Source organism: Biomphalaria glabrata, chromosome 1, assembly GCF_947242115.1.
Source record: "Biomphalaria glabrata chromosome 1, xgBioGlab47.1, whole genome shotgun sequence".
In the NCBI taxonomy this organism is placed as follows: domain Eukaryota; kingdom Metazoa; phylum Mollusca; class Gastropoda; family Planorbidae; genus Biomphalaria; species Biomphalaria glabrata.
The window spans coordinates 74,418,206-74,437,023 of NC_074711.1; the positions used below are offsets into that span (position 1 = coordinate 74,418,206).

The 18,818-nt window shown below is 35.6% G+C and overlaps 1 protein-coding gene across 14 annotated transcripts in view; it reads left to right on the top strand.

Moving 5' to 3' along the window:
• LOC106057761 (nuclear hormone receptor HR96-like) overlaps positions 1-12,155 on the top strand; it is a 355,871-nt gene extending 343,716 nt beyond the window's left edge. For 13 of the 14 annotated variants that reach the window (XM_056013976.1, XM_056013900.1, XM_056013906.1 and 10 more), the window contains 3 exons: positions 3,591-3,757; positions 5,439-5,474; positions 6,019-12,155. In XM_056013976.1, the coding sequence (XP_055869951.1) occupies positions 3,591-3,757; positions 5,439-5,474; positions 6,019-6,886 (1,071 nt within the window). In that variant the 3' untranslated portion in view covers positions 6,887-12,155. The remainder of the gene's footprint in view (positions 1-3,590; positions 3,758-5,438; positions 5,475-6,018) is intronic. The other variant, XR_008775322.1, reaches the window with a different exon arrangement.
• The last annotated feature ends 6,663 nt before the right edge of the window (positions 12,156-18,818 follow it).

Sequence of the window (18,818 nt, forward strand, 5' to 3'; positions counted from 1 at the left end):
TAACACATGTTCATTTACATATGGTTATGTGATACTTTTTATAACAAAAAGTAAAATGTTTTCTAATGGGTAATCACGTTTTTTTTTTAGGTGTCAAAAATGTGAATTAATCAAAGATCGTCACTTTTTATTAGAAGTAGAGTTTTCAAAACTTAGAAATATGTCTTCGATTATCTCTCATCATTAACAATCAAATAGCTTAAAATAAATACACAATTGATGACAATCAGTGGCGTGGCAACCATGGCGTAAAGGGTCTTTTGGCGTCTGGGTCCATGACCATTGCAAGAAAAGAACAACTCGGCCCCACATGCACCTTTCTACGCCACTGATGACAACACATCTGCACTGTTTGTAGTTTTAATTGAACTTTAAAAAAAATAAAGTTTAAGAAAAGTTAAAGATTTTTCAAACAAGTTTTTTGTAATTTAAATAACAAATATTATTTAAAAGTTATACAGTAAAGTTAAACTTAGCGTAGAAAAAAAAATCATTGTTTTAAGAAGAATATAAATATTGCAAGACCAAAATAATTTCCAGACTTGAAATAAACAATTAAACGCGTTCTCTTTTATTTCGATGGTGAAAGTATTTTGGTGTCCAAAAAAAAAGTGAAGAAAATTTGGCCAAAAAATTCTGAGTTGGCGACTACTAGCTGGACACCAGAAGAACAAAATAATTCTGTGGCTTCAAAGAAACTCATTGTCCTAGTTAAAAAAAAGTAATTGTTTGCAAAAACGGTGTTAGCTTGACCGAGCGTGCCAGGGATGTCCATTCTGGGGGTCATCGAGGTCTGACCAAGCCGTAACTAAACACAGGATTTTTGCTTGAGTCTGTTTGTCTAACCTGGGACAGCGAATGCCAGAACAATGCAGATGGGCAAACACTCACGCTTTTTTTTTTTTGCTTTAAAAATACAGATTTAAATTAGAGGTTGGGGGGGGGATTGTTTTGATAAATACCACTGGTCACCTGATTATGTCACTAGACTATGGCCTCGTTTAGCTTTTCCAGATGACATTGTGTTCGTTGTTACATGATTTCTTCAAGATGACATTGTGTTCGTTGTTACATGATTTCTTCAAGATGACATTGTGTTCGTTGTTACATGATTTCTTCAGGATGACACCAAACACAGCCGTAAATTAGTTTGTTGTTTTTTTTTTTGTGGGGTTTTTTTTTTTCGGCTTTACCGATATCACTTGGGGAATGTGGACAACTGGACATCGAATCACATGCCCCGAGTTCGAATCCAGTTCTCGCAGCTGGTATTTCCAATCGGGACTTGATGACGTGTTCATTCCTTAGAAATGTGTATACACATCTTTGTAGCGTCACTTGAGAAGGAGAAGGAAGGTCTAAGCTCGCTTCTCATTGGGTTGATTTGGGTTTTTCTTTGGTCGTCTCTTGTCACAGAAACAAAAGACATATTTATCCAAAATAAAAGACACCAAACATCTCTATTAAGACACACTTTTATTTCAAATCTAATTGGATTAAATATTGAAAATAACAATGTGAACTATAATACATACTGCATCTGCAGTCTTGGTTCTTTAATGTGGAGTGCAGCAGTTTAATTCAACCTCAAGCCGTTTTGTACATAAATATTACTCCAAAGGCGCAGGACTGACGACATCTCTGTTGTGTTATTGTAGTTACAAACTATGGAGGACTGCTTTCTCCTGGTAGTGTTCACCTGAGATCAAAGATACTTCCCTCAGCATGAGTCTAAATATGACTTGACGCCCAATTTTATTTTAGTTCTAAATACATTATTCCATAGAAGAATATGTTGATATAGAATAGTGCGGTTTCGGGACATTTTGCTTGCAGATAAATCCATATATATTGTACAGAATTTTAATTCATGGAAACATTGGCTTCTTGGGAAAAGATAGTTAGCATTTGAAATTAAACAAAAATTATTTTCTTTCCAAATTTATTTTCTGAACCATTGGATATGCACGAAAAGAAACACATAAATGTATCTATTAGAGAAAAAATAGTATTAATTACAGCGAATCAAAGAAAAATAAACTAATCAGAAGAAAAAAAAAGGGCGAAGTAATGAATATTTAAATAGACAACGCCATGACCTTTGACCCTTCATGTCTTGGTTCTTACATTCTCAACTGTACAGGAGAAGAGTTTCAAGATGTCCAGATTGTTTGTGTTTGATAAGTAACTCGGGCGCCGGGGCGAGGCAGATGAGTGTTTAATGTTTTGACCACCTTGTACTCCCCACGGCGATGGTACACCTGGTGTCGCACCTGTGTCCTCCCTGTTGACCCCCGATCCCGCAGCCCGAGGTCCTTTAAGGTCAGTACCACTAGCAGGCTTGTACAGGACCAGGGGAACTGCGTCACGAGGTCCCTGTTTTAAAGTGCAAGGTGGTACTAAGGTCTAAGAGGATAAAGTCTTGTTTGTGATTGGAATGTCCTCACGACTTGAGGCTCCACGGCGTGAAGTGGCACCTCAACCACTTCTCGTGTGTAGATGTAGAGGAAGTAGGAGGAGGAGGTGGTTTTGACTAAGACAACATCCCCCTCCCATCTTCTTCACTGTGACACGCTGTCAGGCACCCACAAGTAGCCGTTAGACTTAGCCTGTCGGGGTGGAGGGGAAGCTGGGCTGAACTACACGTTTCTGTCCTGTAAACCTCTCGATATGTCGCGCCGAAACAGAATGAGACAAATTTGGCGCAGTGAGTGAATTATAATTTACTCACGACATTGATTAGAAATTAATAAATGGATTATAAATACACATTCTATAGTGGTGTCTAGGCCCCTGACGTCCTCCCGTCCTGTACTCTTGCACACAAGGAAACATTGTGTATCAACAAGAGTAACTGCTTTGTACTGCTAGCTATACTAAATACATTGTATAAATCATTCTAATCTTGAGAGGGTTGTAGTGTAGAGCAAGTTCTATTTTGTACATACAGTAACATTCAGCGACATATTCTTGCTTACAATGTTTGGCATGGCATAGTGGTATTATATACACTACCCAACACAAAGTCCGAGATTCATACCATAAAACTAGTTGTTTTTTAATGTATTAAATATGCTAACAGAGTTTAGGATAGGAGCTGGTTATGCTGACTGGGAAATCACGTGGTTAGCGAGTCGAGGGATATCAATTGGTTAGATGACTTTAGGATCTGAGATGGTTAGTTGACTTCAGGATGTGAGATGGCTAGATTGACTTTAGGATCTGAGATGGCTAGATGACAGCAGAATCGTAGATAGTTAGATGACTTTGGAGTCTGAGATGGTTAGATGACTGTGAAATTTGAGATGTTTAGGTGGCTGCAAAATCTGAGATGGTTAGATGACTGGAATCTTAGATGGTTAGATGACTGCGGAATCTGAGGTAGTTAGTTAATCTCTTTTACCTGGATCAACTTAATAATAAAATGATTGAAATAGAAATAGATCGATCATCTAATCAAACAATATCTACGTATTTACATTCAAAGCTTAATTGTAACCATTACAAAATATTCAGACTCCAACGACATTTCTGAAGGTCATCTTGACACAAAAACAACCATTAATCTGTCTTCTTTTTCTTATTTCCAGGAGTACTTCAAATGTCCTTATGAGGAAAAATGTAAAATGGACGTGTCTAACCGGCGGTTCTGCAAACGTTGCAGATTACGGAAGTGCTTTGAAATTGGCATGCGCAAAGAATATATCTTGACGGACGAGGAAAAGATGAGGAAGCGACAGAGAATCGAAGAAAATCGGTTCGTTTTGTTTTTAATTTTCAGATATAGCTTTGTTGTTTGTTTGTTTGTTGTTGTTTGTTTTTTTTGTTTGTTGTTGTTTTTTTCTGTATATGATGACGTTACATTCTTAGTTTTTGAGTTTTTGTTGTGTATCTGTGAAAGCTCTGTAACAGTGTTATTATTTATACGTAAAAGACGGTTTAAAAAGAAGTACTTTATTAAAAATCTAAAATCTTTAAAAACCTTAAAATTAAGCATATAGGTAAAATACTCAATGAATAATTTGCGTTAATATATCAGTGTAAGTGGATATATTGATTTGTGCTGCCTACGAAATACATTGAAATTTTGTGGTAAAAGGGTATTAATATCTAAAGCAGTTATTTTTTTCCACAATATAAAAATTTATATATATTTTTCTAAAATGCATTTTGATCAAATTAAATAATTGTTTAAAGTTAAAAATTTACTTTAATGTCTGGGAATTTTAAACAAATGTTCTTATTTCACTGCTTCTGTGTTAAGTAAAATGTTTTGTAAAATGTTTTACATGTTTCGGATGTTCCTTCAGAGTTGAAGATAATTACTTCCTAGTCCAAACCTCCCGCAGGACGACGGGGGATGGGAGCGGGCAGGGTTTGAACCCGGGACCATCGATAAATCTGAACGACAGTCCAGCGTGCAAACCGCACAACCAGGCAGTTCCTCCCCCCACCCTTATTTCTGTTACTTTTTGCCCCAAGAGTTACCTCCCAGTAACTGACAACCTACATTTTAAAATCCCTTCTCTAGAAACAAGTTTATTTTATACCACTAGATCTAGAGACGAAATCAACTGTACAATAAATACACTAATTAAGTACTAAAGACTTCCGAATTTTAATTTCAGTTTTAAACTAATTTCTCTTACGTATATGGACCTACGCTCTAGCTAATCAAATGTGTCATTTTGATAAATTATTTTGTTCTAATGTCTAGTGAAACGCGTTAGTTCACTATTCACAACAGTCATTTTGTTTTTCAAACTTTGTTGACTCTCCAGGGGAGGCGCCGCTAGTTTTGTCTTTTATTTAGACCCGGTCTATTTCCAGACTTCTGACACTCTACTGTATTATTTATGTTTCAAATCTAAAGATGTGGTAGTCTTGACCATTCCAACGTAACCCATCTGCACACAAACAATTAAATCTCACTATATTCAACATTTTTAAACGGAACTAAAGTCGAGCTTTGGACGTTGACTCTACAATTAAATTCCCAATTGATCATTCATATTTGTTTGTGATTAGTAAACCTTCTAGTCTTATACCTTTATGGGAAAAAAAAAAGAATTTCCACAAAGCACAAAATGCTTGGGTGTAATAGGTCTATTTCTTCTTCAAAATTTTGCTAGCAAAATTTTTTACAAAGTTTAGTTTACAAAGTTTAGTTCTATTGACTATATCATATGAAGCAAAGGAAAAGTCCTTGTAAGCGTAATTTTAAACCTGTCAACAAAATTCTTGTAAAAAAAAATTAAAATAATGATCTTTTCATTAAAAGATCTCACTTCATACGCTTAGTCTTCCTTGTTTTCTAAGTTCATCATTGTTTGCATGTGTGTCTAATATATTATTCTGGTAACAGCAAACTTGTATATTTTGATGAGTTCTAGTGAAAATTATGTTCTGATGATATTTCTTCTCTCCCTTTTCTTTAGTCAAAGATCAACTGGAAAGCAAACCCCCACCGAATGGTGAGAAACATTTTCTTATTTGTTCATGCTATTTGCTTTTACATTGAATGATTGATGCACCATTTTCATTTGGAAACTCTATATACACATTCATAAGAGAAATCTGTTTCCAAACAAAACAAAAAAGGGAGTGAAGAAATGGGCAAACTGTACGCCCAGTAGATTTTTTGGTAGTTCTGAAGATATGCAGGAACATTGAGCTTTGAGAAGAAAGAGCTGTAAAGATTTCATAATATTATATGATTGTTTAGATTTAAACTGTGATAAATATATGCACTCATGTTTGTACCTATCGAACTTTATGAAAAGTTTTATATATACATGTTGTAACATCTTCAAACAAAAGAGAACGTTACGAATGGTAACATCTGAACATAATAGAACACATTATATATTTATGGAATCATATTAATGCAAAAAAATAAGTTAATTATATATAAATATTTCCATAGCTGCCTATTTACCGAGCCAAACAAAGAATTAAATTGATATTGCGTTTTATCTATTGATATGGAATTAAAAGTCTTTTATTTTCTTATTTCAGCAAATTTCGTGATGTGGAGAGGAGTAAAATGCAGAGCATGGATATCTCATCATCTGCTGCCCCACGATTGCGGCCCCTGGAGCCAGAGGAAGAATCAGCCATCAATGAAATTGTCAGTGCCTACCGCCAGAGCCTAGAAATCTGTGTGGAGTCTGAGGTTTCTCGGCACCACCCCTCCATGATAGAGCTGGTCAACATTGCTGAAATTAGCGTGCGCAGGGTCATTGACATGTCCAAGAAAATCAAGTCCTTCAAGGCGCTGTCTCAGGCCGACCAGATCAGCCTGCTGAAAGGTGGGAGCATTGAGTTGCTGATAATTAGGTCAGTCATTACGTTTGACGTGGACAAGATGCAGTTTCTGGACCCTTACGACAAAGAGAAGTACGCCATGACGACGGATCAGCTTAAAATGGGTCAAGGGTCTGGCCTGTTTGACGAGCACATGCGCTTCGTGAAGAGCCTCGCCATTGACCTCCAAGCAGACGAAACTGTTCTGATCCTTCTTCTGATGATCGCTCTCTACTCCCCAGACAGGCCGCAGATCACTGACAAGCATTATGTGGCCGAGGAGCAAGAGCGCTACGCTCTGCTTTTGCTGAGGTACTTAGAATCCAAGCATCCACCCCACGTCATAAGATGGATGTACCCTAAGCTACTTATGAAGCTGGTGGACATTCGCAACCTGAATGAGGAACACTCTCAGGTGCTGCTGAAGATTAACCCAGAAGGCATTCAGCCCTTGATGAAGGAAGTCCTGGATCTCAATGCGGAGAAAAACAAACTGGCCAAGTGTGAAAATGACCACAACACCAAAATTGAGCAGCACCAAGACCAGCCAGACCAGCCAGAGTGCATGTCCATTTGTTAACCTCTGGACAGTTTAGGATGGTGTTGTCTGGTCGCTCTTTCCACTTACATTGTGTGTGTGTGTGTGAAATATCTTACGAACGAAAACAACATCAAACTATTATTGTTATCATAGCGAACAGGTCAGCATATCTATATGTCTTCAGGTCAGCATATCTATATGTCTTCAGGTCAGCATATCTATATGTCTTCAGGTCAGCATATCTATATGTCTTCAGGTCAGCATATCTAGAAGTCTTCACTTGACCCTCTCCATGGAGATGTTCAGTGACATTGCTGACCTGTCCAGCATGATGACCACTCTGAGGAACCCTTTGAGACATGGAGTGAGGCAGGCCATATCTTGCCACTTAAAAGGTATTGACACTCATTACTAATCTGTGGATAGCCATCAGTTTCTCACAGACCAGAAGAGATGGAGAGAGGAACAGCAGCACCTATTTGTTTTTTTGGTTCTGTCCATCTAGGTCAGTTCTGCTTATCATGTCCAGGATTATACTAATATCTACCATAACATTGGTCAGTCAAACCTAAGACAGAGACAGTGCAATAGACGATTGTGACTCTTAATGGACTAATCTGTTAAAAAGTAAAAAAAAAGAAAATGTACAATAATGTGGTATATTTTTATGGCTTCAAGGTAATATTCTTAGAAATATTTCTCTCCCTTTGTTCTGACAAAAGTCCATCTATACGTTACATTTTTGTTTGTTGGTGGTTTGATAAGAGCATTGTCCCCAAGGCCGACACGTTGTTAGTGAATGGTAGACATTCAAACTTGTAGACTATTTCAAGAGTGTAAATTTAAGAAAAAAAGTTCTGTTGAGCATTTGAATAAAATAACTATGCTGCCCCGCTAGGAGGCTGGGACAAGTTTGTTCTACCTTGTACTGGCGTGTGTCCTGGTTCAATTCTAGTTAATCTATGGTAATAAAACAAGTACTTGTTCTTGGAACAACTCAAGACTATTATTTAAGGGCCTGGGTTTGAATCCTACATCAATTTTGGTGATTACGCTTTGTCTGGACCAGTTTGATTTATAATTGTGCTATAATGATAATAAATTTGCGTTTCAAACATTCTGGCTTAGGATAAGAAATCAATATGATAAAGTTGTATATGCTAATGGTCAGCTTGTCCTTGTAAAGACCTGGGGCTGGTCAGACAAGATTACTGTTGACAAACTGAGATCATTGCATTATGACCTGTGTGTAGAAAATGTGTTGTATACTTTTGAGCTGAGTCTTAATTTTATTTCCCAACCATATCAAACAGCGCGATCCACTTGCACTTGACCACACGTGTGAACCACATCCACACACTTCAATTTATGGTTCCAAACATGCGAGGTCAGGTCCTCTTTCTGTTATGACATTTATAGCCTTATTGTATATTATTTTGGAAAATCTCGCGTCTCTATCTTAGCCATAGTTTCAATGAAGTGACCCAATACAATTTATGGATTTAAATTAAATCTTTTTTTTTAATACTATAAGTTATAAGGTAGGATAGGTCTTAAGAGCCTAAACAGGCTGTATCTGGCTGACTTTAGAGCTCTAAACAGGCTGTATCTGGCTGACTTTACAGCTCTAAACAGGCTGTATCTGGCTGACTTTACAGCTCTAAACAGGCTGTATCTGGCTGACTTTAGAGCTCTAAACAGACTGTATCTGGCTGACTTTACAGCTCTAAACAGGCTGTATCTGGCTGACTTTACAGCTCTAAACAGGCTGTATCTGGCTGACAGCAAGTATCTTAAAGCAGGTCTATACACTGCTTTTCAAACAGTCAGCAGATATCTGGAGGAAAATATTTTTTTTGCATTGGCATTTAAGTAAAATAAGCTTGTATCATTTTCAGCATGGTAGGTAGTCAGTGGGGGTGGGCAGAGGAGAAAGCAACTCTTTCAGAGTGCCTGGACAAAGTGTGCCTGTCTTTAAGTGCACCTGACTTTGTCTCAGGTGCAGTCTTTCAAATCGAAACACTTTTTTTGATTGTAGTGTTGATTTTTTTTTTTTTCTAATAATTTCATTACAACATATTGCTGTAACTTGTAACTCATTGTAATCATTTTTTGTTATGTTTCTATTACTGATGATGACATTGTTATATGTCAAGACTTGTACATTATTTCAAAAGAATTAGAACTCACACAAACAAAAAAGTTGTTGTGGGTTTGTATGTGTGTGCGTGATTTCAGTTTTGCCATAACACTAAGACATAACATAAGAGACGCTACTATCACAATGTATAGGCATTCATTTATATCTGTATACTTTATGAATTTCATGGCGACAAACGAATTCTTTTATTTGATGGCTGCAGCATTGTATATTGATGTGTTTGTTTTAATGATTTGATTAATGTCTGTTATTCAACGGAGTAACTTCACTGTACAGATTTGTTACCCACTTCTCTAATCTCTATTATTTCAATATCTCTATAACTAACTAAAGATGTGTATAAAAACTAAAGTATTAAATCTGTATTGGATAAGAAATGCTGTAAATTGTTCTTGGACAAGAAGTTTTAAAGTTTATTTTCTTTGACTGAAGTTTTTTATTGGCCTGTGGTATTTTACTCTTTTTTTTTCATATCATTTGTCTCTTTGGGGACACTCATTGTACACTTGTAATCAATTGTTTTGTTGAATTTATGTTTTTATCCTTATACATTTATGTTTTAAGGACATCAAAAGTAAAAAGTGTTAATTGAAATTCACATGAAAGCAATAGTCGAGTCAAAGAGTCTATACATTGGAGATGAAATCAATGCAGGAGACATCAAGATGTTTACATTGATATTCACTTAGAAGTTTTGAAAAATGCATCTTCTCAAATCTTTAAAAGAAACAAAAAAAAAATCTTCATGAAATAGTAAAGGTGTTTCCCTTTTTTTAGTGAGAGAACCGAAAATGTTACTTCCCCTCCCCCTTTTTTTTTTTTTGTCTGTCCTTGACATCATTTGCATAACGTTGCTCTGTTTTAACTGTTTTACAACACAACCTGTAACATAAAAAAAAAAAAAAAAAACACTTTTATAGATTTCCCATGATTCAATATACTTGAAGCGTCTCATTAACATACTGATCTCTTGTCATCAATGAAGCAATAAATATTTATAGCCTAACACTCTCCCAGTGAGTCCCTCCTCTTCCATTGATTTAACAAGAAAAGAACAAAGAGAATATTTTTTTTTTATTATCTTAAGCATTAGGATAATCAAATTTACTTTTGAGCCTACAAGTAGTACCAAAATGTACCCGTGTTAGGATAAAAAAAAAATGTTTCATCATTTATGTGCCATTAATTTGTTTCTTTTCTTTCTATTTTTTTCCTTTATGACTTTTGAAATTTAATCAACTTTTTTTTTGTCATCTGAATGGTTAATTAACCAACGGCAGATTTATTCTCTGCATGTATGATACTTAAAAGTTTACACATTATGTATTTCTCTCTCTCCCCCCTCTTTGTGTACATAGTCCAATGTAGTGTGTCCACTATTGTTGCCTCCCCTGTCTTTGTAGATCCCTTGTTTCTCTGTTGCCCCTGATAAAATGGTTGACTGACAAACAGGGACTAGTAACTCTAAACAAAAAAATAATAGTCATTACAAAATGACAAGTTGGTTATGTCCCTCATTCATTAAAAACACAATGTTTGTAAACTTTTGACTTTTATTCTTGGTGGAACTTTTAGCTTGTTGAAGAACACAACAGTTTGTTTTATTTAACTGTTCATTATTTTTTTTTTTTTACATTAGCCAAGTTATGGTTACATTTGTGTGTCATAGCTAAAGCAATGATATATTGCAGGACTTGCACTTAACACTATTCAAATTCAGGAATGCATCAAAGAGTATTTATATATTCGGTGTTGGTGCATATGAATATTGCAATTACAATTAAAATGGCAATGACTTGTTTTTACTTCTGTCTTAAATAGATTTTTTTTTTAAGAATGTAGAAACAAATTACTTCATTTCTGAATTTAAAACTGCTTAAAAAAAACACTAAAAAGATTTTGTAGAAGAGTGAGTCCATAAGCTAGAGTGTACATTACAAATTCTTCTATTGTAGTGTCTATTTTGGAAGTATTTTGTTTAGAAGTGTGAGTTGTTAAATAGCATGTACAGTTCTACTTTTCAACCTTGGTCTTATAGGATCAAAACTGTTGGAATGATTGAGTGGGATAGTGTTCGTGTCTGGTTTATTTCACAATTTTAAAATCTGTTTTGTTTTGTCTCTAACTACAAACTTTTTAAATTTCTTCTATAGCTCTTCATATGAACTTCCCAAATTGAATTTCTTTCAACTTTCCTTCATTGTAGACAAGCTCATGGATGAATTCATCAAATTTTGTTGTAGATTCTTTTCTTACAACTCATGAAATTGTGTGTCTGGACAAAAAGAATAAATTTTAGCTTTCACCTTTTCATCTTAACCACATAATGAAAAGTAATAACTTTGTTTTTTTAATCACAACAATAGAATCATTACAATTGACATCTATGTCTACTTGACCTACTAACCTACTTTTTTTCAGAATTTGTTTTCCTGCCTTTTAAAATTTGAGTAATCTTACTTTTTCATTAGTTAGGATTCGAAAATAAATAATGCAGAACTCGCAAGATGTCTATTTTTTCTGTGGTGAAATATTCAAATCAGTTCGCTATAGATTTAGATTGGAATGAGACATTTGTTATATAAGATTGAGACATTTGTTATATAAGAACAATGATCTTAAGGTAAAAAAAAATGTATATGGAAGTGAACTTTATTTATGAGTTTATATCATTGGGTTATTCTCCCTCTTGTTCATTTTAATGAATATCCCTCAAGATTCGAAATAGAAAAGGAAAAGAAAAAAAGCTTATATGAGGCAAAATATATAGCATTATGAACAATATTTATTGTCCAGCATTAGTTGTTTTTTTCTTAATTTATCAGTATAAGTTATACATTATAATTATTGACATTAATTAGCATATAAATATACATCTTGTGGAGTATTGTACACAGTAATGTAAAAAAAGAAATGTTTTTTTACTCTTTATATAACCTTGCCTGACCTTTCAACTCAATTCTCATTGGCTGAAACAAATTTTTCTCCAAAACTCTTGTCTACTAATTTTAGCATACAGTAAAACTGACAACGTTGTTTAGACAGATGTTGGAACTTTATTATATATATATAAAATGTTTAGGCCAAATGTTGGTAAAATTGCAAAGGATGTTGTGTCATGGAATAAACTTGTAACATTTACAGTGATCCATTGAGTTTCTTCTTGTATTAACATATTTCTTTTCGTAGTTCGTTTGGTTTTGTTCTTTTTAGTGTTTCGTTTTTTGTTGTTTTTTTTTTTCTTTCTTTCTTTCAAGTATGTGTGGGTTTTTTTTTTGTGGGTTTTTTTTTTTTTTGTTTTATTGAATTTGTGTTTCTGTGGATGTTTAGTAGTTGTTGTTTTTTTATGACTTGGTATTTACTATGGATTTTTTAGCTATTTAATTTCAAGCAATTGAAGCAATTTAGTTAAAGTTATTGTTGATTGATGGCTTCATGGTTTTGTGGTTTGCATTCTTAACTGTAATCTCGATGGGCCCTGGTTCAAAACCAGTCCTTCCCCATCCCCTACTGTTCTGCAGCAGGTTGTGGCTAAGTTGTAAAAAATCTTTGCTTTTGATGCTGGAGGAACATGCGAAACACGTAAAGTAAAACAAAGAGGACTTTCTATGGAAGTATTTTATTAATTCAGCTATTAGCACCGTTTGGATATTGTTACATGTGTTGTGTCAAGGGGAATTACTAAGACCTAAACTAGATCTACTCAAGAAATGTATGCTATTTCTTTATTTAGTTCTACCAGTACAATCTTTTTTTTTTTTTTTTTTTTAATTTGTATTAAATCAGATTATTGGTTTAAAAACAACTATTACAAGCTAAAAATAAACTGAATAGATCTTAAATAAGACACGTTTCAGTAAAATAACTTCCAAAATATGGGACATGCAAATCGCTAGAAAACTTTCAAATGTTTTATTTTGGTCAAGTTCATCTAGAATTCATGAGGTGTTATGGACACTGAATAATCTGAGGATGACAATGGTCAATGAAGACCTTATTAGGTTACTGCCCTTGCAGCAATGCATTCTAGGGGAGCTCTTGAGCTAATTAGTTTCATGATTCTCAGCTGTAGAAGAAAAGCGTTAAGAACAAGTGCAAGATGTGAGCTGTGTACAGCCAGTGACTGAAAGATGTAAACTTTATTAGATGTGAGCCTAGCACAGCCAGTGATTGTTGTCAGACGGCAGACGTATACTATCTGAGAAGATTCAGATTCTGACGTATCCTCTTTTGACTTCACCTTTCTAAAATTTGAGGGGAAATAGAACGTCCAAAACCAGTATAAAGTAAGTTACAGCGTTATTTCAGTTAATGTTGCTACATCAATTGAAGTCAAACTTGGAACAAGAAAATCTGAAAGGAAACTGAAAGCATTGAGAAGTACCCATTTACAGTTCTCATGTTCATGTTGGAGCGTTCAGATGACTAGACTAATAGATGAGATGAACTGTTGAGTGTTCAGATGACTAGACTAATAGATGAGATGAACTGTTGAGTGTTCAGATGACAAGACTAATAGATGAGATGAACTGTTGAGTGTTCAGATGACTAGACTAATAGATGAGATGAACTGTTGAATGTTCAGATGACAAGACTAATAGATGAGATGAACTGTTGAGTGTTCAGATGACTAGACCAATAGATGAGATGAACTGTTGAGTGTTCAGATGACTAGACCAATAGATGAGATGAACTGTTGAGTGTTCAGATGACTAGACCAATAGATGAGATGAACTGTTGCGTGTTCAGATGACTAGACCAATAGATGAGATGAACTGCGCAGCGGTTTCCAAATCAGGGAGCTCTCTGTTGTGTCCGGCCATGAGTCGAAAGATTATACATTGATCTTGTCGGTATAGCTTATAATAGGCATCATCTTTCTTGTGATTCGGATGAGAGCTTGTCCATTTCTCATTTATTTTATTTACTATTAGTTTTTTCATTTTTTTCGGGATAGAGTGCAATGTTTAGTTGTGAGATTGTTCTCCCACTCTTGGTGAGTGTGTCAGCCTTCTCATTTCCAATCTAGTTCTATATGTGCTGGTATCCATTGAATAACAGTTGTTTTTTGTTTGTTTTTTTTTTTGCTGTTGTTGTTGAGCTTTCTAAGTGCTGCCCTGAGAACAAAACTGACGCACTTTTCAAAGGATCTCTGCTGTCAGGCTTATTGTGTCATTAAAATCTCAAGATGCATGTAGAAGGATATAAAACGTGTGTAGGTTTTGGTCAGAAGGAGGGAAATAGATGTACTACGTCAAGGAAATCTCCCCTCTCGTCTGCTGAATGAGCAAGGCGCCAAAATTGGAGCTTTACATTTGCTTTGACATTTGTCACGTCTATTGGCCAGACGTTCATGATGAAAAAGAATATTTTCATCTAAACATTAAACAGAAATAATGATTTTATTTGTCAGCAAAATTCCTTAAGCTTAGCCAATATGTATGAATACAAGTAAAATGCCAAGAGTGGATCTTTTTTCATAGTGATAAGTGATATCACAAGTAAGTATTTGTTGTTGGAGGCATTAGTCAATTGCTTATTGTTATATCTCTCAAACACGCAAAAGAAAATGAATTGCATGCAAAGATGAACATTTGTGGTTTTAACAAAGAATATTTTAAGAATATTTTTTTTCTTTAAAATTTACTTGACATCTTATTTGCATAAAAAAAAATTGGGACACTCATTTGGGACCCCCACCCCTCAAGTGGGGGCCCGGGGGGTTAAATTTTGACCCCCTCTCTCCCCCACCCTAGCTATGTCACTGCATATCTGCATCTTACATTCGTGTACAAAATAAAATTGTGACCTCAATGATGTCATATCTAATGATAGAATTTTGTGCTTTAAATAATGTTAAAACCAACACTGTTAAAGTTGACGATGACAATGATTTCTTCGTCCACACCGACAGCTCGCAAACATGGACTGTGTTGTACTGTAGTCTGCTCTGCTGTGCTGCTTTGTTGTGGTGCTGTGTTATGCTGTGGTATTGTATGGTGTGGTACTGTGTTGTGCTGTGGTGCTGTATTGTGCTGTGGTATTGTGTTGTGCTGTGCTGTGGTGCCGTGTTGTGCTGTTGTATTGTGCGAGACTGTGCTGTGGTGTTGTGTTGTGCTGTGTTGTGCTGTTGTATTGTGTGATACTGTGCTGTGCTGTGGTGCTGTGTTGCGCTGTGGATCTGTATTGTGGTATTGTATGTTGCTGTGTTTATACCCAGAAACTCTTCTTGAGGTGTACATACACATTTAGAGCTCGAATAAAGATGAAAGAAATAAAACCTCTTCTTCTTACTAATGTCATAACGTTGTTAGATTCAACAGGATTCAACAAGTTGTGTTTGAAAGTTATCAGAACAGATCACACCACAGCTTCCCAGCCCGTATCTTACTTATATCAAGTCACTCGAGCTCCTGACTGCTGTGCAATCTGCAGCCGCGGGAGACTTCATTCCATTGAAGCTTTTTGACTAAAAATAGTTTCTTTTACATTTTTAAAGAAGAGTTCTTTTAATGTATAAGTACTGTAATATTACTGACATTAATAATATTCCATAATATAAAGTTAAAAAAAAAAGCTATGCAGACTTTTTTTTCTTCTCGCGCCCTACCAACCCCTTTGATTAATGAACACCTTTGACCTGCGTACATTATTGTACATTCAACATTCGAGAATATTGGAACAACTTCCTGCAAAAATTGGGAATGTCATGATAATGTGCATGCCTCTAAAATGTCGCATGTCATGTTATCTTCCTTATCCAACTATGACATCATTTGTATGCATATTTGCTTGACAAAGAGAGTCCAGAAGAAGCTACATTGTAGCGCAGAGATTTATACGTACAGAAATGTAATGGAAATGAGACATTACTTCGGTATGCATTGAGAATTATTTGGCGCACGTAATTTTGTTGTGTAACGTTGTTCTAATATGTTTTAAATTCATCAACTCGCCAATCTCAGAAAGCCAATGCCGGATTTAATTGAGTGGAAGCTTCGGAGCAGGATTTTTTATCAGGCTACTACCATATTTTATATCTAATTAGATGTTTTATTTCGTTAACTAGATCTGAACCAGGGACACCTAGACGTAGCGAGACCTAAGGTAGATTCTATCGAGTTATAAGTATAAATAGAATAGGAAAGCTGTGACAACAAGTACACAAAATTCAATAATTTATTACAAACTGAAATTTCACACATATTAGATGGTTATCAAATCTGTTAGAACGTCGTGCGAATGACGCGGGTTTAATCCCCTAATTGGCCAAAAACTCACTAAAAAAAATACTTGAAAAAAAAAAGACAATACCTGCTTATACTTATAGACCGATAATTTTGTACATGATAACTAACGAGTGTTTAATTTTTTATAAAAAAAAAGGAATATTTTTTTTTCAAGATAAAATATTTCCTTGTTTTCTAGCCAACTTTAAAAATTGAAATTAATTTCTTTTTTTACTTTAAAAAATTGTAATTGTCAAACTAGAGTTTCCCCAGTGTGTAATTCTCTTCCAAACGAGATACATCAACTATCAAATTTCTAAGAAAATCTTTCAAGCCATTTTCAAGAATCGCGTCTACCCACCGTTTGCCCATCACATACGAAAGTGTGACGGAGAGAGGTATCATAAACATGGAAAATACAATATGCGTGACAACATATTTTATGCAAATTTCAGAAAGCTAATGGGCATGTTTACAGGGAGGTATAGATTTGAAATTCTTAGTTTCTAAAAGTGAACACATAGCCCATATTCCAATTTTATTGATTAAGAAAGAGCCAAGGGTCCTCTTTTGATTGAAAAAAAAATTTTATCGCGACTAAATGATTCTTGTTCTGCATTATTCACTATCAGAGTAACTGCCGACATTTATACAGGGACCGGGTCCACCATTAAACACAGATAGCCCTAATAAAGGGCTAGAATCATTTCCTTTAAACATACGCATTGGAAGAGTTATTTCGGCCTTTATTGGGGAGCTTGGTGTTTATAGTAGGATGTCATTAACAGGTACATGCTTTGGGATTTTTCGTTCAGATACGATTCTATTTCCAAACATGGACAAATCAGGCGACAAGCGAGCCACCAGATTCAATGCTGACACGTAATGAACTGAAGCCACGCAACAATTAGTTCGCTGTATGGGGGCGGAGAGGTGGACTTAAACCAATACAGTGTGGGGGTGTTTTTTTTTTCTTATTCAGTTGTGAACCTTCAGCTTATTTATGAACTAAGTTAGACACATACACACACGCAAATGTTATTTATTAAACAGGGCGGGCACAAAAACTTTGAGTGACACCTGGCCAAGCAGGTATCTACCCAACCCTCATTCCAGCTCTACGCACTCACCTGTCGGCTCAAGCCATCACCGCACGTGCTGGGAACGCGAGATCCGCGAGGGAGCTGTCTGTCGGGAGCTACTGTTTTTTCAGATTGTCTCATCAAATAACAAGTTGCACTCTGGATGCTGTGAACCCGACCTCCTTAAAACTCCCACCTCCCCTCGATCACACGCCACCCTCACCCCCTAACATCCCTTGTTTGTCCACCATCTAATTCCCACATCGGGTTCTCTGTACTCACTCATCTAGCTTTAACAGTTCAGAAAAAACAGACAGCGCAACAACACAAACACAACATCCCAACACACGGAGATGGGTGATGGGTGGTGGGCTCAAGAAGCCGAGATGGGGGAGGGGAGGTTAGAAGATGAGAGTGAAAAAAAAAAGCGGCATTAATCACGTGACGGACCGTGAGATCACGTGTTGTTTAAGAAAACCAATCGGATCATTTTAACAATAACAGTTGCCAGATTGTTAGAGTGGCCAGATTGTTAGAGTGGCCATCTGATTATTCAGACAGATTACCTCCAACCTAACAGGGCACCGAGACTAATTGCCCACAAACACAACAGGAAATACAAATGGACAACGATAACAAAAACAAAGATAATAATAATAACAATAATAATAATAATCTCTTAATTAAACCTAACTGAAACTTACATGATAATAAAAAAAAATGTTTCTTAAAACGTCAGAAAGGTAGATTTAGTAAAGTATTAAAGGTAGATTTAGTGAAAAATTAAAGGTTGATTTAGTGAAGTATTCAAGGTAAATTAAGTGAAATATTCAAGGTAGATTAAGTGATATATTTAAGGTAAATTCAATGAAGTTTTAAGGTAGAGTTTGTGAAGTATTCAAAGTAAATTTAGTGAAATATTCAAAGTAGATTTAGTGAAGTATTAAATATAGATTTAGTGAGTTATAAAAGGTAAATTCAGTGGCATATTGTCAAAACAATGATTATAAAAGTTACAAGATGTGAATTCCTCTTTTGGTCAAACTGAACAGCTAAAGAAACAATGACAAAGTCTCACTCCGAGGTTGTTTTTCTTTCCTACTTTTCCCTGCACTGCTTATTGCCATCGTAGGCCTACAGAAACTCTTTCCTCTCGAGAGCACGATCCTGTGCACGCACACGCACTAACACACACTCGCATGTAAACACGCACACACTCATCGCATGTACTCATACACACAGACATTGACACATGTACACGTCTGAACATTGCAACACAGCTCGGGCATCTAGTACAAAGGTTCCCAAAAAAAAAAAAGCCACAAAAACTTCTACTTTTATTTTTCGGCTTCCAACAAAGAGAAGTGTGTCTCAACGTACTCCATGATGAAGCAGATCATCTTTAGTAGCATTTTTCATTTCGCAATTAACTTGTTTCATGTGCTGGAAGACGCCATCCACTTTTGTGTCAGGTTTTTGTTTTTGTTTTTTTCTAACTT